This window comes from Anopheles funestus, chromosome 2RL (assembly GCF_943734845.2).
Source record: "Anopheles funestus chromosome 2RL, idAnoFuneDA-416_04, whole genome shotgun sequence".
Classification (NCBI taxonomy): Eukaryota; Metazoa; Arthropoda; class Insecta; order Diptera; family Culicidae; genus Anopheles; species Anopheles funestus.
Window position 1 is genome coordinate 82,829,498 of NC_064598.1, and position 24,742 is coordinate 82,854,239.

The 24,742-nt window shown below is 40.5% G+C and overlaps 2 protein-coding genes across 8 annotated transcripts in view; one reads left to right on the forward strand and one right to left on the reverse strand.

Annotated features, from left to right (window-relative positions):
* Positions 1-12,707, reverse strand: part of LOC125775022 (neural-cadherin) — a 476,608-nt gene extending 463,901 nt beyond the window's left edge. The window contains exon 1 of one of the 2 annotated variants that reach the window (XM_049445413.1): positions 12,296-12,707. The gene's annotated coding sequence lies outside the window, so the exon portion shown is untranslated. The remainder of the gene's footprint in view (positions 1-12,295) is intronic. The other variant, XM_049445410.1, reaches the window with a different exon arrangement.
* The window catches only part of LOC125775026 (neural-cadherin-like), a 254,791-nt gene that overhangs the window by 170,046 nt on the left and 60,003 nt on the right, over positions 1-24,742 (forward strand). For all 6 annotated transcript variants that reach the window (XM_049445434.1, XM_049445435.1, XM_049445430.1 and 3 more), the window contains one exon: positions 20,065-20,208. In XM_049445434.1, the coding sequence (XP_049301391.1) occupies positions 20,065-20,208 (144 nt within the window). The remainder of the gene's footprint in view (positions 1-20,064; positions 20,209-24,742) is intronic.

A 24,742-nucleotide genomic window follows, 5' to 3' on the forward strand; every position in this document is an offset into this window, starting at 1 on the left:
AGCAAACATTCGGGGCTTCCGCGGTTCGTTAAATTGCGAAGGATTCGGAAGTTTGTCGCCGGGTTTTGTGCTTTGCCAAATACAAGGCGGCTTGCCGCAAAGCTACATATTGCGGTGGTCAACAGCATCTGAGTGTCACCCTTCTTTCCGCACATTCTCTCTCCCCTCTCGATCTCCATCTATCTTATTTACGTATTTAAATTAAACTGCAACGAAAGTTCGCGCCACGGGTTTGAATAGTTCACTGCCGAAAAACGTCACGCTATTTCTATATGGTGTAAAAGTTAACCGAACAATGTCGGTGGTGACGCCGAAACGGTAAAAAGTGTGCTAAATTATGATGCATTAATTAAATTTGCTTTTCAACCCCACGGAGGGGTGTGAACCGCACAAAAACCCCGTTTCAGTTGAACGCGGTACACATTGGTGCCGGATGCAAAATGTTGGTGCACTTTACTCGGTTTGTTCTACAATGGTTAACCGAGAGATGTGTGTTTCTACAATGGCCTTACGATGTGCGGCGAGGTTTTTGGACAGAAGTTTTTAGGGCGTTTGGAATGTTTTATACCGTCCGCCTGAAAGGTGACCGTTTCGGTTTGAGGTTTTATCCGGCAAAGGGGTTTTTTTGATTATCATTTTGATCCAAATTTTCACGCACGCCAACAGTTGTTTGGATATAAATTTGTGCCAATATACATTCCGTTCCGTCTATAGTGGGTAGGAAGCGAATTCGCTGTTTTTTACCACCGTACGTTTCCTCGGGTGCAAAACCAATGTGCTGGTGTTTAAAAGATACGTGCTCTATTTTGTGGTCATTTGATTTGACACAATCAGGTAACGTGGTGCGGAATAGCAAATAGATGCGAACGTTTCGTGGCGGATCGAAAGTAGATAAAAAAAAATAGTTTGTCCTGAATTTCCTGCTTTTGTTTTTTTTTGGTGCGCATTTCGTATTCGTAACCACCAATTCGGGAATAGAATGCGTGACTGTCACATGGGTGAAACATTTCAACCTTCCTCCCAAAATTCGATAACTTCGCCACCCATTCCGATCAATACTTAACCTGCTTTTGCGATAATTTATTGATGTTAAGGGGGTGTTTTTTGTCGTTGTTGTTGCTTTGGTTCACCCAATTCGTATGGAGCCACCGTATCTGTGGCAAAACATTTGGATGAAATAGTCCCGATCACGCCACCCACAAACCGCCACTGTCAGCGGGCCGAAAAGCGCGAAAACGCACGGCACAACAAATGGAGCAACCAAGCTGTCGGGGCTCATTAACATTTAGATGAGGTGAAAATTTATTGGGAAATAACCAACCAACTCTGCGCTTCGGCACAAACGCACACGGAAACGGGGAGCTGGAAGGCTGATGTAGGTTTTGGGTTCTGATTTGACCTGCAAAAACCAAATTTCGACAGAGGTGTGACTTGGTGTTTTCACACGGTGGGGAAATGTGTTTAGCTTAGCCAGATATTTCGAAGTCAAAATTTCGATCCAACTGATGTGTGGTTTATAAATTTCTTAAACACATCCACAAACAAAAAAAAAACGAATCAACAAAAAAAACAAAAAAAAATCATTCTCCATTCTACAGCTGACAAAGAGTTTTGTTTTAGCTTCAATCAATGCAATATGGTTCAATGTATTGTATCATAAATAAAGCGATGAAAATGCGTCACTTTAAAAGAAAGGAAAAGACCCATTTTACTCTCCTGTCAATGGTATTTGAAAGCGCTTATCGGGCCGTTTATTAAGGAGAATAATGTTACAACAACACACACAAAAAAAAACAACAACACCAACAAATGCACCATTTTACGCCAACTTTCATATCTTTTTACCTGTTTCTTAACCAACCTATGATAAGGGTTTGGCAGGTTTCTGCTGAAAGACGATAGCAATGTACGTGTGTGATGGACATACACACACACACAAGCAAAAAACGAAAAGAAAAAAATCATGAACAATATGGAACACACTTTATCGAAAAGCACAAGTTGTGAAGTTTTTGTTTGTTCGAGTATGAAAATTATTTTACCGATTGCCTGCAGGCAAGAGAGTTGAGCCATTTTTTTTTCTTTTTCTTCTAACGAAAACATGCCACTCATACGACACACAGCTACACGCACACACGCACACAAAGTGAGGAAAAGGGATTACCAAGCAGATTCAGGATCGTTCCGATATTGATAAAGATATCGAAACATCTGCCGTTGAGTTTGCGAAACCGTAGCACAAAACCTTGGTCGATTTCAATGCGACCGATAATGCTACCAAAAAGGTAGGTTTGCCGTTGCCGTTGGTGCGGTTGAATGAACGAAAAAAAAAATAGACGAAGAAAAAGCTCCGTTCAAAGGCCCTCAAACGTGATCTTCGTCAGAGCGGTGGTTGGAAAGTTCTTTATCAAACGGGGCTCGCTCATTGAAAGTCGGAACGGACCCCCGGGGGAAGGTCGTCCTTGGGAACGGACCCGTAGGACGGGGGTGCGTAATTTAGCAACCGAAGCACAAGCACTAGCAAACATTAGCTCTCATCAGCGTACACGTTGCGTACGGCTGTGTGCTTTGCTGAAGTGCCGCAGATCCTTTCGGGCCAACAGGATTTCTAGCGCTTTGCAAAACACACCGACACCCACACACTGATTGAATTTTCGCAAAACATACATGTGTGTGGGTGGATGTTTTGTTTTATTTTGCTTGCTTACTTGCGTGTGATACGGAATTTTATTCTGGACCGGTAATGCATGTTCTGCCCTTCCCACGACTTGTGACCATGGTGCAGATTATGGTGTAGTACTGTGACGGAGGGCTTTAGCCTCTAGTAGCTTCAGATAGTACAATCTTTTGTGCTTTTATGACGCAGTTGGAAGAAGAACAACAACGAACTAGATTAAACTTTGCTAGAAACACATCAGCGGTCCGCAGTGCTGCTCTTCCCTGAATAAGACCATTAGAAGCAAAGCTGGTTTACATTGTAACGAACGGTCTGCAACAAAAAAAAGAACAGGTAACAGATATAGGTATGTTACCATGGAATTAAGATTTGTCCTGTATGAGAGAGACGAACACAAAAAAAAAACCAGATCTAGCCACTTTACCGCACTCACAAAACCCAACGGAAGCATTCACGCGTGCATGGAACTGTTTGCACACGTGTAACATTTACACTCCGGCATTGCAAGTGCGCCTAACGGTGGTCTTGATTTGAAGGGAAATGTTTACTGTATTTTTATATGTTTTTTTGTTCGCTTCTCCTGTACATAACCACCAACGAGTGGTGTTCGTGCAGGGTACAAGTTTGCATTTGTGTAGTAACGCATGGGTTGCAGTAAGGGCCAAAGTTTATTGTGAAACAAATATTGCATTCCATGGAGAGAAGAAAAAAAACACTAAACTATGACCGTTGCGTATTGCTGTAAAAGGACATTTGATGTACATGTGTGTTTGTATTATTTGCTACTAGAAGTTACCAATACACACAGAAAAGAAAATGCTTTTGCATTGGAAAATATTGCACTTTGAAACGTCATTACATTTTCCGTTGAACTGGTATGTGTTTTTTACCATGAAACATTGTAAACTTTTTCAATATGCCTTTTCATTTCAATAATATTAAAATGGTTGCCGATAGAGCTTTTCCATTTAGCAAAGTTCATTACGTTCAAAGTGGATTAGTTTTCATTTAAAAAAATGCGTTTATGCTATCTACTGAACGAGTTCTTCTTAATCATTTCTTTGATCTCAATTAATTAATAACTGCCAACAACCGTAAAAAATCTGAGAAAATAATATTTCCAAATTAACAAACTGTTAAGCACTGACTTGGTATATTTTAAGCACGTTTATTCTCAGCAAATTCGCATTGCCATTTTGTTGGAATTTCATTATTCAGTTTATTTTTATATTTCTCATCGTTGATCAGGAAAAATAATCTTGCAGTATGGAAATAGACACTACTCCAAACAAACCATACAAAAAAAACTCCCACACACCTACAAGGAGCGCCATTTTATTGATGACAGTTTTGCTGTCATTCTTTTTTCTCGAATTCCAATCAAACCATCCACATTTCATGTGTCAGTGGAAAATCGTTTAAAATTCAAACAACTTCTAGCCACGTGTAACATCCCATTCCGACGCATACGAATCAAATTTCACTTTACACCAGTTTTAACGACAACCTACGTTTTTTTTTTTGCAAATCGTACAAAGCGCCATGCGAAGGTTATCCAAGGCATATGGTTGCCACAGAACCGACACACATAATAAGCGTTTCACGATTTCACAATTTCCAATCGCAGTTATCACCAGCCTTGCGAACGGTGAACGGAGAAATCGAACTCGTTTTTCATATCGGGGAGGTTTCGATTCCTCGTTCCATGCTTCCGAAGAACAGCGCTTGGAACTTGGTTTGAGTTAAATAAAGGGAAATCTTTGAAATGCCTTTTTTTCCTTTTTGCTCCACACATCTACAGGAGACGACAGGGAGGCGTCATACCAACCAAGTGATGCTCTTGTCCTGGAGCGTGATTTCCATCTCCGCTATCTCACGTAGAGAAGATTTTCCTCCACAGCCATATGCATTTTATAGATTATAATGATTTTTATAGCGAAAATAGCCGCACCGATGTAAAATATGTAGAAACGATGGGTTTCCATTTACCGGAACGAACCCGGTTACATTATCCGGGCCGTCCAACTTTACGGCGTTTTCTCAGCTCGTATGTGCAATCATAGTTGAGAAAAGTCGGCAAAATATCAATTTCTATTCCGATGGTCACCAGGACGGATGGACCTTTCTGAAGGAATTGCGAGCCCGCTCTGGAATGGAAATTGTTCCAGCGGGAAACGAGCTTTTCACACACAAATACGAGGTCGTTTTGTAATCCTTTTTTTTTCGTTGATTCAATACGCTCTGGATATGGGTTTCTCCATCACTGGACCTCAAACGTACGAGGCTGGACCGTCAGCGGACAAATGAGATGTACGCTCAAGGACCTACCTTTTCTTGTACGACACACAAACCGTGCAACGAATTACGAAATCTGGAATTTCGGACCAAATTTAGTGCCACGATTCGGATACAAACACGGTAGCCATCACTTATGCTACGATATGTTGCGTAGCGTTTCATTATCCCTTTTTCTGTTCTACCCTTCCTTTCTACTTCATCCATCGAGCAACATATTGCTGTAGTGCCGGTTTCCTTCGGACGCTCAAGAAAACACTGAACACCCTATTCCGGCACCAACATCTGGCAATTCAGAGTATGAGGGTAGCAAACAACCTGAGCAAAGGCACTGTATTCGGTGGTTCGATTTTATGCAAATTTATGCAGCCCACGACCCACGGGCTTATGGACAACGGTGGACTGGTAGCGTTGGTCCTCTGTTGATATCGTACCCGTCCGGTCGGTGTATCGGTGGGCACTTCAACCATCCGTAGGCTTCCTCAGGGTACGTTTGGTATCGTCTTTTCGGTGTGAGAAATCGGACCGGGAAAGAAATATACAGTTGCCGGATTGCCGGATTATCACCCAGATTACAGCATTTTCGGTGAAAGTGATCCGAATGGAAGCATATGCTTCGATGGAAGACGATTTTTTTCTGCTTCTTATTTAGTACTGTACTGTCTTTTGTGCGTGTGGAAAAGCTGCTTTTACACAAAGAACAAAGAGAAAGAAAAAAATGTCCAATTCGAAATGACCAGATTATGAGCATTTCGATTTCTATTTGCTTGAAATAATGCAACCCACAAAGTAGGAAATGCAGTCAGAAGGGAAGAGAGGAATGTTTTGAAGTTGTAAATTGTAAGGAATAGGCCAGGACGTAGATTGTGATCATTCTGGTAACGTAACTGACACACATCGTGGTCAATAATTCGACAGCTGTTTTGCTGATATCTCGGAAGCTGTTAATATCTTTCACATCAAACATCAAACAATTTATTTTAAAATTGCAATAATGAATTCGGGGAAGGGATGTGAATGGAACTGATACAAAGTATGTGCGATAGCAAGCCTAGACGATAGCCAGTCAGTTTATTATTTTCAGCTACATATCAATTCCTCAAACTATTCGTTGTGGTGTCTGAACACGATTCACACCGTAAGAGAAATAAACAAAACAAATATGCGTTTACACTAAGTAACACTAGTACTAGGAAGAACATTTTTCACCAAGCACACCGTTTTGGGACGGATCCCTACACACGTTACGATATCGTAGCTGATATCGTACGGTGCGGTTAGTGTGCAATGTGTAACGGTCCGATCGTTGAGTCAATATTCGCAGAATGTGGTAACAGACTCTCCTGTGCATCCTGTACTCTCTAGTAGTGATGGATAGTACGTTCGACTAAATGATTCTAAATTGCAATAGACTTTTGCTTCCTGGAAAAAAAACCATTCGAAACATCGACATCCATTGCAGACGGGTTGTGCTCGTTTTTGCGTAAACTCACAGCTCTGTGGTACAGACGTTCAATGGAAGTTTAATGCAGGCAAAATACTATCATAATTGGACCAATGTGTTCCGGAAAAAGGACCCCCAGTGTAGAAGATTATACTGAGAAGTGAAAAGTATGAAAGAGGTGTTTTTCTATTTTTTTCCGTTGGAGTTATTTTGTATTGTACTAATATGTCAAGAGTATGACGCATATAATTATGCAGCTGTGCACATTTGATATGTAATAGCAAAGTCCACTTCGTGTGAATTTTATTATAACTTTTATGTAAAAAAGTCAAATCAATTTTTTCCTTTTTTTAAGCAGATTTTAATGAGTAGCTACTTTTAGCGCTTTTAAATTGTATTTTTCTAGATAGTAATTTTTATTCAAAGCATAAGATAGGCTTAAACTTTACATCCTATTATGCTCGAAAGCAGTTTGAAAAGCCGCTTTGATCATAAATTAAATTAAAGTCTTATGGTTTGTCCTGACCAAAAAAAAAAACGAATCGCCCCACTCGTTACATTAAAGACAACCAAACGCCGGTTTGATGTCGGAACGTTTTTTTGTACGCCTTTTCGTCATGATCTATCACTGTCATTCAATAGGAACTGCTGGACACTTTGCAGCTTGTTCGCGATTAAAATGCGGATTTAAGGGTTTCATGTCTCCTGTGGCAAGCGAACCACCCCTTTTAGCTCTGCCTCCTGATGGTGGGACCCACTTTTGAAACTGTGGGGTTTTATACGTACATCCCATACATTATTCATTTAGGGTTCGTTTGGTGCCTTTTTTTGTAACAAATTTCGTCACCCCCCCTCCTCAGCTCAGCAGTAGCTTTTTCACAGTATGGCAACTTTCAGCGAATTGTTGCGAACACTACATTTTGTGGGGCAACCGTGCTTTTGTGCGCCCAGTAATACGACTAGATCTGTCAGCGAAAGTTGGGTGCATCGCATCGGATGGAATCGCTGCCCTGTTGTGCTTCTCCAGGCGGATGTAATTTGTTTTGAAGTGCCTGTCAACTGTGTGCAAAAGTTCTATCCTGCCGTGGATGAGATTAGCAGACGGACAAAAAAAAACAACTGTAATACACCATTTTCCCTCTACAAGTGACTCACAGAGCTTGTGTTTTTTTGTTTGTGAGCTTTGTTTTTACACACGCACGTTAATTCTTTAGACTGAACCTACTGCTGAACCTTTTCTGTACCATTGGCAATGTTGGGAAAACTTTTGCAGCGAAATAATGTTTGTCCCTGCCTGTTTTGGACCGCTACCACTCAAACTGTCCTGTCAGGCATTGTAGAAAATTAAATTTCATAAAAACCCTTCCCCACTTTTCTAGTGGCAGTCGTTTTTTGGTTATCCTTATATATATATTCTTTCTTTTTATGTCTCCGGTTTGGATACATTTGCAAACACTACTGCTGGTCCCCATCGAAGTTGACCAGGTTCTAAATGCTACCATTTTGAAAAGCTGGATCAATTGGCCAACAAGTTCCAACACTCACTTGGGTAGGTGAAAATTGGGCGCAAACTGACTGGTGTCTGCTAATTGATTGATGGTCCTCCTCCCATTCCACCGTAGCCGAAGTTCGCTTTTGACCGGATTTGGCAAATGTCAAACCGAAGATAGCCCGCTTTGTCGACGGTACAGGTCCAAACGAGGACAAACTTTGTCCGCCGTACGGTATCCTCCGATATAATCAATCATCATTATGTTTTGTCCGTAACCGTGCAGCGGTATTATTGGTTTATAAATCCATCAGCAAACAGATAAGCGCACAATGCCACGGGTGTCCCGGTTGAGTCGGGCAGGAGTGTTGATCTAAACTCCACCGTACTGTATGTGGGGTATGTCGGCAAATCGTTGGGACACTGTGGGGCACTTTTTCACCGAGAAAGAGTTGGTATCAAGTCAGGCAGAATAAAAAGCCAGACGAACAATGTCGTTTCGCATTGTTCGTGTTTGTTCGAGAGAAAGCACCCGATGGACCGTAACCGGATAAGGAATTGTTGTAATGAAATAAGATAGTGGTCAGACGCCGGCCAAAAGGGTGAGAGACTTTAATGGGATTTTAAAACAGATTAAAAACTGTAACGAGAGTAAAGCAAACGGATTGGGGTTTGGATTGTGTTGCAATTTTCTAGTGTTTTGAGGCCATTTCTGAGAGTGTCTTTAAAGATGGAACGAATTCTTGAAGAATTGAAATTTATTTCAAAAATATATTTTTCAATCTCATTGGAATGTCTTCACAGATGCTGTCAGTAAGGATTTTTCTTTCAGTTTCTAAACTCTGTCACATGAGCCGTAAAATTAAGTCAATCATAGATCAACCGATAAGCTCACCAGCTGCAAATGGTCAGTTCATTTGGTTGTGGGACGACGACTGCATCGTCAATCATTCCTTCATACTCTGGTGCAGCTAAAAGCTTCTTCAACATTACTGTATTTTGTACCGTCACTCTTCCCGATGAACGTCAAATGAGTGTTTTTTTCCCCCGGGCAGGCGCTACATTAACGTCATCCAATGTTTTGCCTCGCTTCTTGAAGAGCCAATGGATCATCGGGTCCACGCTGGTCACCACATAATTCAACCATTGCCCCAACACTAGCTTTGCTGGTCACAGGCAATCCGGTCAGCGAACATTATACTATCACCCGCCAAAACCTCGTCCCCCGGACCCCCCTGATGCAATGATTTTCACCCTGTCCGGTTCAACTCTGCCCGGGCTGTACAGGCGTACAGGCGCAGATAACGAATGAGCTGGAAATGATTGTTTGATTTATGATTTTGACATGAGCAGCTCGTGTCTGCATGCGAGTGGGGCAAACGCGGTGTATAAGTGCGATTCTAGGCACCAAATACGATAGCGAACATAATTCAATTACAGCACCGAGGATTACTGCCACAAGGCAAGTCTCCACTCGGGTACGCAAGGTCTCTAATGTTTCTCGCTTCCCACGCTCCCCAAGGTGATTGACGATTCTGCCAAACGGGGTTGAAATGTGGTTCCGTGAATGACGACTGCTCCAGCGGGTGGGGCAGGACCGTATGCAGACATTCAGTGGTAGTATCGGTAGGGGCTGTGTGCATTGAAAGGGCATCGAGTGTACTCGTCGTGCGCTTTAGCAAGGATGACATGCGCCTTTTTTTTTCTTCTTCGCTGCTTTCTTCTTCCCACACTCATGTGTGTTCTCATTTTCTACATCAATCTTTTGCCACTGGTTGTGTCCCTTTCGATCGATCGATTTTCTTTCCGCTTTGCGTCCATGCGAGTACACTCGGTACACGGCTCATTTTATGCTCGGTCGGATGGAAAGCTTTTAGGAAAATGGAACCGGATAGTTTATTGCAATTCGCTATCCCTTCATTCCCGCCATGCTGCACCTCGCCTTGCTCGCTCACCAAGATCAATAAACTCCAAACATCCTTCTGGCCTGTTTGGATGATCAGTTCCTGTCCGCCATCCCCCGGGGGGCCGACGTTCTACCCAAACAGATGTTGACTGTCTGGTACAACGTGCCGAGCTGACTGTGCGAACATGAAAGCTACTTAAAACGGCAGGCGAACAAAATGGAAGGGAAAAAAATCGAATGCAATAAATAGCAAAGGCGTCTTCCACTGCTGAAGCGTTCCAATTCGACACTGAAATCACTGCGATTGGGTCGCATACAAATAACGTGGCGAGAAAAGCCGACCCAGTAAAGCTTCATTGTCGATCTTTCACGTAGGTTCTGCGCTTTTGATGAGGTGCAATACTTGCCGACCCAACATCAAACGCACGCAAGCATATAACTTTTGCTTTATGTTTTCCACATCAGGCCTGGGTCATTTCAATTCTAGTCACATCACCGTATAGCGAAAAAAAAAATCTCCTAAAATTCCCTTTAAGGGTTGGGATACTTTTTTAAGCCTGCCATGGATGTGAAATTATTCAAGTTAATAAAGCTTTACAAAAATCCTTTTTTTTATTTTTTTTTAATTGAAGAGCACTTGGTTTCTTAAACCAATCATATAAAACAAAAAATAAGCAACATTAACATATAATTAAATTTAAGAACCTTTCTGGAAGGAAGAATGTTTTCTTCCTCAGTTTCCTAAAAAAATTCTCCTTCCCAATTTTATAACAAAATTCCATATAAATAAGCAATGAATGTTTCAATAACGGTGTCGGTTCGTTGTAAAATAAATAAGCACCGAGGTCGTTAGCATAAGAAGGAAATATGCTCGGAAACCCAGCGGTCTGGTGATTGGCTTAGCACCTCATCCCTTACCTTCGGCGGACCACACAACGTTATTATTATGTCAAACATGTTCTGCTTTGTAAACACTGCCCCCGAAATCTATCTATTTGCATGAACCACGCTCGGTCCCAATCATATGGAGGACCAGCAACGGCTAGCATCAACAACAAAAAAAAAAAAAGACGAAAGACAACTTCACAGCCCAAAAATGTATGAAGTCGAGAATGAAAAACAAAAGCAAACATAAAAAAATGTAAAACTCGTACCGCACATCGGTATCGGTTTCATCATGCATAACCAACGACCGTAACCGCTCTGGTAAATCAGATCCCAAATGATCCTTGCCGACCTTTTCTCCGGGCAAAACTCGGACCCCGGTTTTTGTCCCATGCGAAACGCTCACCAGCGGACACCTTCGAGGCTGCAAATTGCCGAGCCGCTTAAGCCACATTCTTCGGGCTACACAAGTTAATGGCATTTCGGAAACGAGCGGCCTATCGACCCGCATACAGGGCACGGGATGGGAGCAACGATGGTCCCCTGTATCCTTGATGTGCCGACCGATAAATCCCTCCTCCCTGGGCAGTTAACACGAGCACGTAATCCCGGAACGATGCGCGCCGCTTTTCTCGCCTCCGTACCCTTTTCACCACACGACCAAAGGCAGGTTGTTTACCAGGGTTTTCTTTCACTTGTATTTACCGAACCCTTCTTTACCGACGAAGTGAAACCAGATTATGCGGGTGCTTTAATTAGTAATCCTCTTTCTATCGGTTCGACCCCCGGGTTTCGGGGGAGTGTTTTTATTATTTTTTTTTTCGCCGGTAATTCGGCGACTGGTGACAGATTTTCGATACTGGCCGACGGGCCGCCCAAATGGGTTCACCCGTAATCGATCTTCCGTTAGTCAAAAGAGGAAGAGCTGTCCCGGTGTGGAAGGGATCAGTTATGAACTGGTTGGGACGGTCATATTGTGTATGCGAACGTTTGATGGATACGAGTCAGCCGGCACTTATGCGAGGAACTTCTGGACTTAATTAACATGATTGAAAGAATTCGCTCAAGTAGGTTTAGCGTAAGACAACTTTATCCGGTTATTGATATTTGGACAAAACATACAACTAAGCTTATTTCAGTGAAAATGAACCGAAAGTTTTGATTTTTTATTACAGTTTCTTGAAGCTTTCGATTTAAGGAACATTTGATAAAAATGGTAAAATTACTCACCACAAATTATATACACAGAAATCCACGAAATTGTTCATGAAGCCGTCACCAGAAAATCTCGAACATCTGGTTCACTAAGTTCCGAATTGTGATCACCGATTTTCCGCGCGTAAAATTTCGATTGACACAAGTTGCCCGGCGTGCGCGCACGAAGCATGCAAATCGAGAAACCCTGCATGCTTAGCCTCAATTCCTCGAGGCACGTATACAGCAAACCACACGCGACGTACGCTTCCGGAACACTTTCCACTGACCGGAAGCCAGCTGCGAAAACCGAACTACCCGAAACCATCGGATCATTTTCCACCGCACGGAAGCCACTACAAAACACAAAACCGACGATCATATCAGATCGGTATAAACACTCACAGAACACTTGCCACTGCATCGAGAACACTTTTGAAGCACTCGCGGAACACTTGCCACTACGAAAGATACAATAAACACAACACACAGCACGTATCACAACACGACAAAGGGAATTACTACGCGACCGAAACACAAGATTTACATCCTTCCTGGAACCGCGGACCGCGAAAGCACGTGCTTTGATTTTATTATTGTTGTTATGACAATCTGTCACTTTGTGGGGGGAGTATGTTCGCACAAGCACTGCACTATGTGGTATAAACCGATACGCGATCGGTTGCGTTAAGTTTGAGTTTTCAGTGGTTAAGATGCAGGGGCGCTCAAACCTATAAATCACTAGCTGAAATTAAAAAAAAATAATGGAATTATGTAATTAAATTGTTTAAGATGTCAAAATGTAAATAACTCAAAATGTAGTAACAATAATCATATTTCTCATTTAGTTGAATAGAAATCATGGTCTTTTAAAGATAAATTAAAAGATGCTTCTTCGAATTACTTTTAAATCATCAAATTCCGATGAATTTCAATTAAATGTAATTGAATATTGTCAAAAACTCTGTTAAAATATACTAAGATTACATAGATGTATTCTTAAATGAGTGTTTTACAATAAAAAAGCTACTGCCAATGCTTTAATGTTGGTAATTGTGCTAGGCTAAACTTTAACATCAATAGAAACAATTTAAAAAAAAAAACTACATAGCATCAAGTGCACAGCACATTAAACAATTCATCGGAATTTTGCTTTATTTTTGTCTATTTCAAATGCTTATCTTCCACACCACTCTTAAACCTCATTATCTACTTATGTGTTTAATGTTTTTTTCATTATTATAGTTCATTCCAACCAACACTATAGCTACTCCCTGAGTGTGATAAATAATTTCCGCCTGTCAAAGAAAATGCAGTTCACTGCATCAAATCAAGAACAATTTCTCCGAAACAGACATACGTACACGAGGGCTGAGAAGAAAAAAAACAATTCCCAAATTGAAATTACGGACTGAAGATAAATCACCATCATCAATTAGAAGTTCTTCCTGCACAGAAGCACACACATATTCAAAAACAAGAGACCCATACGCCAACGGTTTCGGATGGAATGGATGATGAGCTGCCAGTTATGGTTCTTTTCGCCCGTGTTGACCTCATTACGCGAACGGAAGCGAACTGTACGGGCCCGATGCAAAACGTACGTTGGCGACGATGTGGTTTGAAAGGGTGCGGAGAACATCCGGTCGGTGATATCCAAGCGCAAGGAACGATGGCAAACGAAAATTTCCTCCCCGCAATCAAATCCCGGTGCGCTTGTTCCGCGCGTTGTCATGAGTGGTCCCAAAACGGGTTGTCCTCAAATAGGACATCACCGAAGCATCAGTAGTAGCGTCAGGGACGTGCCGGTTTCATCAAACCAATCTTGCGCCCCCAAAAACCCTCGGTCTGGTCGTTCGTTTATTTTTTGCACATGATTGCATGTGAATCCAATTGCACTGGGCAGAAGTGGAGAATTTTCTCCTTAAACGTAAAGAATGTGCTTCCGTACGGTTTGCCGGGAAAAACGGTTGGCACTAACATGGTGGGAAAGAAACAACCCCGAAAAGCTCCAACGCCCAGCTTCCATGGATCACTGTCGGGTTGGTTCTAGTTTTCGTTTTTTTTATTATTATTGCACCCTCCTACACCCGTGATGGAAACACTTCCCGAATGGCAACATATTTTTCCCACCGACTGACTGCTTCCTGAGGATTTTTGCTTCGCCCGGATGCTTGGTATTGCATTTCTTTACCTATTCCCCGGGTGGTTTTCATTCTTTTCTACGATTTGAAAAGCAAAAAAGAAAAAGTTCCGATCCTAGAGCTAATAAACAAATATAAAGGAAAAAGTACAATAACACAAATTGAGAACCACTCCTGGGACGCCTTGTGCAATTCTTGGAGTAGCAAAAACAAACCCGCCACAGATCGCCATCCAGCCAAACAATCGCCAAAGCATACGAACGGAAAAGTGCACCACTGCAACAAATTGATGCAATTTTTTATTTAATTAATTCCACTTAGTGTTTGTTTATTGCACAAAAATGTCGTCAACGGGTGAACAATGCCATTCGCCGATATGTTGGTGCGATGCAGCAAAGCACACAAGCGATAAAACCGAAACCGTGGCGAAAGGAAGCTTAAGAATATTATATTTTCCATCCCGTCCTATACAGTGATGCCGCCCCCGGAGACGTCCGGAATCGGTTTTCGGGAGCGAACGAGAAAAATAGGTACGTTGTTGTTTTTCGGCGCTACGGAACAAAGAATCATGTCTTAATCCCAGCTGTCGGTCCGGACGCGTTGTGCTTGGTTGGGTTTTGTTTTGTAAGCTTGTGATTTTGTGTTTTTTCTAGCGTCTGCCCATTCATTTCTCGCTAATAGAGGCAACTCGTGGCACAATGAAGAGTTGTGAACATTGGTAGGATTTTATTGAGCAAAGAGTTCCAGTTCCTTAATCAAACGATATGATGATGGTGATAAATTTTTAGTACCTTTATAGAATAATGGAGAGGGAGAATCTTCTGGGTGACCGTCTTGGTAAACAATTTAGTATATCGAATGAAAATGTATACAGTCTTTCTTCAAATTCTTTTTATAAAAATACATAAGAATTATACAAAATATCTTCAATGTTATTTTCTCACCGCAGCTTTCGCTCAAGATTTACGAAGATCATTAAGAAATTCAATTTATTATCCATCTGTCAACGGATCTATCAAAAAGATGTTAATAAGTTTATTGATCAAACATTAACATTTGACTATTATGCCCCGCAACCATTATGGTTTTGCTTCCAGATGATTGAACTCTACTTACCACATGCTTCAGTCAATCCGCCTTTCCCGTTCAAAGGCGTTAATGCGTGACCCGTTTCTACGTCCTCTCGAAAGTTCCTAATCCCACTCCACCATATTCGTCCAGTACAGACAGAGGAACCGTACCCTTATAGATACATTCACGCGGCCGTTTTAATGGACGATCGTAAAACAAAATATTATTCCATCCAAGAATCAATTAGTCTCCTTACTGGGGCATGTTGTTTGTAAGCGTACTTCTGCTCCCGCTTGGTTTTGGTTCCGCTAAGCACCCTCCTCCAAAAACCTTTTTCAATAATTGGGTCGACCGTGCCGGGCAGTCAGCGTCCACAGAGACATTCCTGACAAGGGAACTATGCCATAAAAGCACGAGAAAGCAGATCCTGGGTGCAACCCCTAAATGGGAGAATCATCCCGAGCGAGAGCTGGAGCGATTTTATGTCGCCCGGCGAATGTTATCATCAATGTCGCTTAATAAAATGTCTTTGTTTCGGGCAAGAATTTTGTGACGCCAGCTCGCTGCAATCATTTGGCTTTATTTTTATCTAATTTGACGTGTATTTGTCGGATGGTAGTGTCGTCGAGTCGGTGCTTTATCTCCCAGATCATACTTTTTATTGCCATCCTTTCCCTGTGCTTTTTTTTAAAATCATTTTACCCTGTCGGATGATGTTTCCCGCAAATGCACGACACAAAGAGAGAAAGAGCGCGAAAGAAAAAGAGAGCTGATTCGTTTTCGTTTTGTTTATTGAACGATTCAATAGCGACAAATACCGTTGTCCATAGATTGTCATTAATTTATAGTGCTGATGGAGGCGCCTGGTGCTTTGTATATTGGGTGTCTGGCATTCGGGGCGACAATATGGTCGCACTCGTACAAATTCAAGCTATATAGGAAAGATTGAATACGGTTACCATAGACAAAGAAGTGGAGCAAGCAGGTAAAATATTGATTGAAAAGTGAAAGCAAATGTAATAACCATGTTCAATGCAAACAGTCGGCGTAATGCTTTTGCCATATGTTTCATTGACGCAAAGCTGTGGGCTTGTTACAACCAAAGGCTGGTTGATCATATGGGTGCTGATAATGAAAAGCGATATTATAGTATAGTATTATAGGATAGTATTGATGCTATGCTATGTGTTTCACGTGTATAATAAAACACGGTCAAATGAAAAGCCTATTAACCATACAAATAAATTAAGAAATAACAGAACAAAATCTTCTTCAAAAAAGCAACAGTTACTATAAATAATATTTATCTGCAGCTATAATATCATTTAAACAATCAGACACACTAAAGCGGGCTAAAGTTTTATTCGAACTTCAAGCTTTTTTTCAAAATTGTTCCCTATAATTTAAAATAGCTCGAAAGTGTACATGAATATTGCACCCAAACGAAGGTAATGTTTCAGTACAAAATAATAAAACAGAAACGGTATGGCACTAAATTATTTTGACTGCACTTTAGTAAACTATTTATTCAAATCCTACGGCTATGACAGCATAACACACTGCGCTAGATATGGCAACCAATTCAGCACCAGACATCAAATGCACCAAAAACGATATGATGTACGCTCACCGACTGTGTGCCGACTATACGCTGAATCGAAGGAAAACATGATAAAAAGTGGATAATTCAATTTTGCCATTTTCACCTAGCTCGCAGTGACGCGCGAGCTGTGCTGTTGCTGACGTTGGCAACGACATGCTGGCAGAAGTGTGGAAAAGTTGCACACCGACGAAGTCATATTTGACTAAATAATAAATTTCATTTCGTACCGTTCGCGTCTCGGTGCAACTATTTCCCTGCAACTGCATCACAATGTTGATTTTGCGAATCGATCGATCAGTGTCGATCACGGTAAGGTGAAGCATACGGTTTTCATCGGTACAATCACATTCTATGCACATTCGTCTGGCACAGTATGAGACGTTATTTCTAGTTATCGGTGGTTTAGGTCCGTTCCATAGATTCACGATCAGTTCAGTTGAAATGTGTACTTATGCTGCACAAAATTGATTTTCCCTTATAGGAATGTTATGTCAGTTGCTTTGGAAATAGAGGTGAATGTGAGTTAATTTCAGTTGATTAACTGCTTCAATTTTTTTTCGTTTTTCATTATTCCCAATAAATATAATTTTGTTGTTGGTCCAACAAAAACTATAAATTATCATGTGATTCTTATCTGAACTCAAAATCCTTGAAACAGCTAGAAATGTTTGATACAAATTCACTCAAAAGTGGCTTCCATGTGAGTAATAATATTTATTAATTAATTAAACAATAATAATATTTACTAAGCACTTACTACAACAATTATTTCAATTCCGAGCATAGAGTAAATGTTTAATGCAACAAATAAAAAATTCGCAAACATAAAAAACGACAACCGTTACTATGTATGTTGTTTTTCTGTTTTGCACACCATTGAACATTTACCTTTTCTCTCATGCACATATATTTACTCAAAAAAAACCATTCGTTGACAAACCGTAAATAGTGTATTTATTTATTGGAAATAGCAACCCAAACTCATATTTACGCAATTCAATGTTCTGTTGCGAATATTTTGCATTTTTGATTCACATTGTGTATAAATCGAGAAAAATAAATATTTCAAAATAAAAAACATGAAAAATGAATGCATGATCGCATGCAAACACGAAAAACAAATCATATCAACAACTTGCATTTAATTTTTGTTTTTTTTAGAAAAAGTTTCTGAATATGCGTCATTTTGCTTGAACGATTCGCCAAAACGGTTGGCATTTTTGTTTTGCTCTGGTTTGCTTTCAAAATAATGCAGCGCAGCCGAAAGTTACTGTGTTCGCCTGCATCGTAATCCATCTTAAATATGCAACTCTAGCGAATGGAGCGAAAGGTATGCGAAACTGTTCATTTTTAAAACGTTTAAATAATCAACATGTTAATACTATTTGATGCACTCCAGGTGAATGTGCGCGCTGCATTGTGGAGATTATTTTTGTTTTGTAGGCAGGCAGGTAAAAACGTGTGGATGTTTAAGCGTACATTTTAAAATGCATGAATATCTCCTCAAGGGAGGAAATTATAATGCATTTCATGAATTTATTTATCTACACATTTTTTTGTATAGACAGGAACCATTGAATGGTCATAAAAATGCAGAATATTTGTACATACTTGTGTTATATTTGTGCAATTTATGATATTTAATTGACTACACACAATTTTATTCCATTCTATTATTTTATAGTCTAATGTTTAATAATTTTGTAAAATAGTATAATTGAAGAGTAGAAAAATATTGTACATAATTATTTTTTGTGCTTATCATAAGATTATTTTATAATATTATAGAATCAATTTCAGATAAATGCATTTGATATAAAGATTTTTGATAAATTTTAATAAAACCAGTATGTCTGACAACATTTTTGAACATTATTTATCACTAAAAGCATGATATTTTATCGTCTCAAAAATGTTTGAAAATAATTACCTTAATTTGTTTCCTAAAGTAATAAAGAAAAATCTTTACTTTTTAAATATTTGACCAAATCCATTTTATTCTTGTAGTACACGCGCTTCAATTATACGGCACCAATGGAATTAAAATTTTCCCCATCAAAGTTTTGTCACAAAGTAATCAAAAAACCTTCAACTTAATTTCGATCTCCAAAGGTGTTCCATTTACCGGCCACCGCAAGTCAGTGCTTTGTGCACGTGCGCTTCACTAGGTACACAATACGGTCTGTAAAAATCACCTCAAGACATACGCTAAAAATTGGGTAGCAACAAGCCACACGAAATAGTAGCACCGTAGCAAAAATGTTGAATTACAAATACTGACTTCAAAACAAACAAAAAATTGTGTGACCTGATGTCTTTGCCCAGAGTTGGTTTGTTAAAGAAGCCAACGGAAAATGTATCTATCAGCAGAAAAAAGAAAAAAGAGAAGGAAAAAACAAAGAACTTTCAAATTGAACCCGAATGGTGGTGGTTTCTTTCCGGCTAGCTTTATAGTGAACCACGGGGTGGCTTCAGGCAGCCTGTACCGAACCGGACCGAACGAACGAATCGAAGTCAGAAATCATGGTAGTAGAAAATGGATTTTAAATTGTTTCAAATTGTGCTGCCTCCTGCACTTCTTGATGCGCTACCAAGAAGGAAGCACCAATCGAAAACCGTGCCCAGAAAACCCGATGTCTTCTTAGGTCGATTTCATGCGGCGATTGCAATTGCACCGAATCAACCTCAGCCTGGTACGCGGTTCGATGGATATCGGTGTGTTTGGATTTGAGATTTGTGCTCACGGCCTGCACCACATTCTTGGTGATCGTTTGCCCCCGGTTCTTCCTCCCAAAAAAACCCCCATCGCTATCTTTGCGTGTATGTGTTCCTGGAGAGTTCGTTTCTCGTTTACCCCATGCTGGGAATAGGACATAATGGATGCATTTCCACCAAACACACCGGAGTGTGGGTAACGAGCGAACAATGTGTGTGGTTTGTTCCTATTTCAACTTTTTTACATTTCTTTTACGATTGCGTTTTCGTTTTTTTTTGTTCTCGTGATTTTTCGACCACGCGATCGTTCGCCCAGACGGCGTACGTTGTGTAACTGCAATTACCGTAGATCGAACCGAAACGGAAGGAAAATCGAAATTTATCGTTCTCGTTTTCCATTAGTGGTCACTGAATGCTCGGAGCATCCGGACCGGAAACACGATTCCGTGTGACATATGCACGACATCGAGAAACGGCACTTGATGCTAAATTTAAAATATTTTCCCTCTCGATACGGTGGACGTTTTTTTCCCCCGATAAACATACGAACATTGTTTACTGGCCAAGAAAGAATACTCACAAAAGTGTTTGTTCTCTCTCTCTCTCTCTCTCTCTCTCTTTCTTTTATGTTCTCATTTTAGTTACTAAATTCATCAAAACAGGTATTGCCGACAAGAACGACTACCCGCTCTATTTCGAGAAGGTTATCTATGAGGCGGACATCGACGAAAATGTGGAGCTCAATCACAACTTTCTTAACGTCACCGCAAAGACACACGGTGAGGGTAAGTACCAATCATTTTCCAAGTATTTTTTTATAACATGAAAAAATTTTCTTAATTTTCAATATAGCTGGAATATATTAATTAAACAATTCAAAGCGAAAAAAAAAACATTAATTCCGTAAAAGCAACGTCAACTTTCAAACCACACATTTGCTAAAATCCCTCGAGGACTGTACCACTGTTACGTACTTTAAAGCTTTATGATGCTTTACTCTCCCACACTGAAAGCTTTCCCTAATCGTGGAAAAAAAGCGTAAGAAAACACATAGCAAATGTTTGGCAAATATTTGCGTCTTAATTCAGATCCTTTTCCCTTGGGCAATAAAAAAAACACCAAAAGAAGTAAAAACATTTCAGCATCATACAGCTTCCGGGATGATGGGAACCAAGCTATTACACTCCCAACCAAACCATAGTCAACGTGCCTTAGTGCCTTTGGTTTATCCATACCAGGACGGATTGGCAAAAACCGTGCGAGTATGTGCATAACGTTGTTGTTTTCTCTTTTACACTTGTTTCCTCAAGAATCGAGTGGAGACTTTTTTTTCTTACTCCCTTGAGAAGTCCCAGTGTAATGCATTTACAAGGGAAATACATGTATAGCGTCTTCGTATGACGCATTTATTCCCACTGCACGGGTACATCCATAACCGGAGTGCTGGTTGTACGAAGAAAACACACAGCTTTAAGTATGTTTATTTCTTCCTCTTGAGCTAACTTCACTTTTCCAAACCGAAGCATCTAAAAGTGCCTCAAAACTTGAAAGCTCTTGGAGGGAAATGTTTGGGTTGGCAAGTTCGTTTGCTCTTCAAAGATATGAAGTAATGCCAAAGTTGGAAATGAATGCGCTTATTCATCAGTAGTTGGAATTTAATAAACTGCCGATAAACAATACTACAGACTATAATCTTTTCCATTTACTTTCACAGTACAAAATATATTTTATAACGACCAACCTAAAGATCAACTTCTAAGCGGCCTTTTAACCACCATATTACACGCTTCAATATGAAGATCTGTTAAGCTAGCACTTAAACCATGTTCTGCCACATTCGATGCTACCCTTCTAAAGTTTCTCGTCAACCGTAAACAATAAACCCAATGTGAATGGCCGTATCATTAAAAAAAACCTTCCCTTAAAAGCCCAATGCCATGCATCATTCGAATTTCTGCTCGAAAACTTTATTCCTTCTTTACTCCAGCCCCATTTCGAAACAGGACACCGTGACGGTTAGGGTGTTTGAGGTTTTAAAGTGAACTGTACACACCGTATACTCGCAGTGAAGTCATAGAGGTCGTCAGTTTCGTTGGCACTTCAAACGGAACAGCGACGGCGAATAACATTCTTTCGCTTCGGCTGAGAACCCAACGAAGAAAGGCAAATATTTATCGCTGATGAAACTCTATACAGCTTCCCCCATTGGCATGCGTCGGTATGCGCTGGGAATATCGTGCACGCAGGGATGCGATCAGTGTGCGGAATGTCCTGGCAGTCTGCTGGTGAATTCTTTTCCCGTTTACTAAGGGTACCACATCCGTGCAAGCGTATCAGCTGGGATGCTTTAATGTTTCATTTTCTTACCAATGGTACTAATTTTGATAAAGCTTCCGCCACCCTAAAGATACAAAGTGTTACGCAAAGTGGGACACAACCATGAAGCCATGAATTCATTCACCATTCGACCACAAATACTAACGCAAATGGAAGCTTATTTCCGTGCACTGGGATGGTAAGAAGGCAGAAGGAAAATCGGGGAAGGAAAATCAGATCACGGTGGGAAAATCTCACCAATGTACCAACCCGATTGCTCGTTTGGTCATGTGCTACGCTCGTTGCGGAGTGTGAGAACGAAGGCAGAAACAGAACGAGCCCTTCGGAGTCAATTTATTTCGATTTCATTTGAATTTCGAAGCAACTTCCGCTTGCCTAAACCAACCCCAGCAAGTATGATGCGAAATATGCTACAAGGCGAAAGAAACTTTCTTTTTTTCCCCTCGCATTTTGTTTTATCTTCCTTAACGTCCTGTCCCATGATGGCGACAATGATGGGGCGTAACGGACGTAGAACATGTGGACGGGAAAAGCGTGATGGTGGCAAGAGAAGCGTCGGGTGTAACAAGGAAATACGATTCGATTGGATTATTAGCACGAAAGCTTTCCCCACTGCCACTGCTGTTACCGTTTGGCAACTCAATTCCGAAGGAACCACGCAAGAAACCATTCCCCACCCCGGTAGAAATGGCAAAAATCGAAGCAAGCAAACGAATAACACACTAAGAAACAATTTCTTTCCGGCACCACGGCTTAACTGACTCGATTGCGTTTCCAACAATCACCAAAACCTTCTGGTAAGAGCAGTCTATACCAACCCCAGTTCCCTGACTCGAATCACGACCGCGGTAGCGCAATCGATGAACAGAATCAAGCCGGCGACATCGCGATATGAAAAGAAATGGAAAGAGTGGTCGTTGTCGTGTCGTGACGACGAGTGCGAAGGTTGGCATTAATTCAATAAATTAATCCCTTTTACGAAAGTCACTCAAGGCCATGACCATCACGGTATCGCTGTAGAACGAGGTCGGTTTTCACGCAATTTTTACTTTCGCTGCTTTCCGCGCTGGAGAAACACCACCAGATCAAGCGATTTTTCAATCAGTATAACTTTTCAATCCACTTGCCAATTCCCGTACCGGGGGCTAATGGTTGGCGCTTTGGTTAAGCTTGGCTGGCTTAACGATAGCCGGGTGTTTTTGTAGCAAAAAAAAAAAAAAAGAGAAAGGGACACAAATTGATACCCGAAACAATTTTACATCGACTAGACTGGCTACTACTGCTTTCGCTCAGGGACAAACCGGGAACAGGGATTAAAACGGTATATCCCTTTCTGTGCTGCTGGCAATAAACAAATCGCCCCAGTGCTTATTCCACGGTACCGTGAAATGAAACCCGGAACCCGAACAAGTTGTCAATTCCGGAGCCGACAAATTAGGTCGTGCTTTCCTTTGATGTGGATCGAGCATCGGATTTTGATTTGTGGAACGATGTTTTGTATTTCGTTATGAAGGCTCGATTCTTTGCGTTAGGCGCGTTCCTCGCGTGTCTGGCAAAGCCGGATCGGTACGACACAAATTAATGGCCGTATAATTAACCAGTTCTTTAGCTAGCTTTACAACCTGTTTAGCGTACTTATCCTTTCAACCATCAAATAGGCTTATATGATTTGTTTTGTGATGTAACAGCTTCCGGGCAATGTGGAATTACGATACGTTTCGCGGAAGAACGATACGGGCATACGAACAAAGTGATATGGTCGTTCAACCGTCACTGCTTTATGTTGTATAATTATGTCTATGCATTGCTTAACAACGTATGGAAGTGATTATTTTAAACTCATTTAGGTATAACAAAAAAAGGAAACTGTAAAGATTGAATTATCAAAACAGGACACAAAGGTGTGCGCGAGGAAATATCTATAATACATGGTTGCTACTCAAGCAGTTATTAGTTGCATAAACACAAAATTTAAATATATCCTGGCTGTTGTATTAGACTTCCAAAACCTATTTCCATCGCTTTGATTTTTTTGTGTAACTTAATTTAAAAAGATTCTTTTAATAGTTTAAGATATTACGAGATCACTGCTCCCATTTATTAAGAACAAATGTTAAATGAATTCTGAAAATTCAATTTGTTCAAACTATCGCTTATGTATTGATTAGACGTTCTACATGAATTAGATGTAGTACATATAGTATATAAGATAAATCTCATGAACTAAAACATGTATTACGCCTAAAAGATGCCCGGGATTTGCTCAGAGAGCCGATTGGCTGGGAAAACTGGACCTGTACCTGTTGGAGATTGAATGCAGCCGGAGAAGAAAGATATTGACCGAGTTCACTGGCCAAAGATATTTCACTTGTTGACGAGAACTCCTTTGGAAGAAGAATTATTTGTCTTCAACATTCTCACACGACCGCAATGTCTTAAACAAACGAAATTGAAAAGTTGTTATGTTGCTAATCACTTTTAAAGTAATCAAACAAACCATCGCAATAGTTGCTATTAAAAACGACAGCAACTAAGATACGAGATACGAGATAACACAACTTCATGGAACTTTCCGGTTTAAGACCAGTAATAAAAATATGTTTGATTATGGTTCTGGATTTCATTCTCATTCACTCACTAACCGACACTTCACTTAACATCTTGTTAATCTAATAAAAATCAAACAATCATACCTAAACACACGTGAACTTGGTTCTAGAAAGGCTCCAGAAAGAGATTGCAATATTCTCAATACCTCTTCTTGAACGTCACCACTCCATTCTTGGTGTCAGATTAAAAACGTTCGATAAGATTAAGCTCTCAATGCGGTGTAAGTGTGATGAATGTGATCATTCTTGGAATTATCACTCTTAGTATCTAAATGAAGAATATAGTAATTCTACCTTCAAAGATATTTTTCCTGAGGATATAAGGAGAGATCTTAACAAATCTCAAAATAATCAATTGTTTTTCTACAGTCAA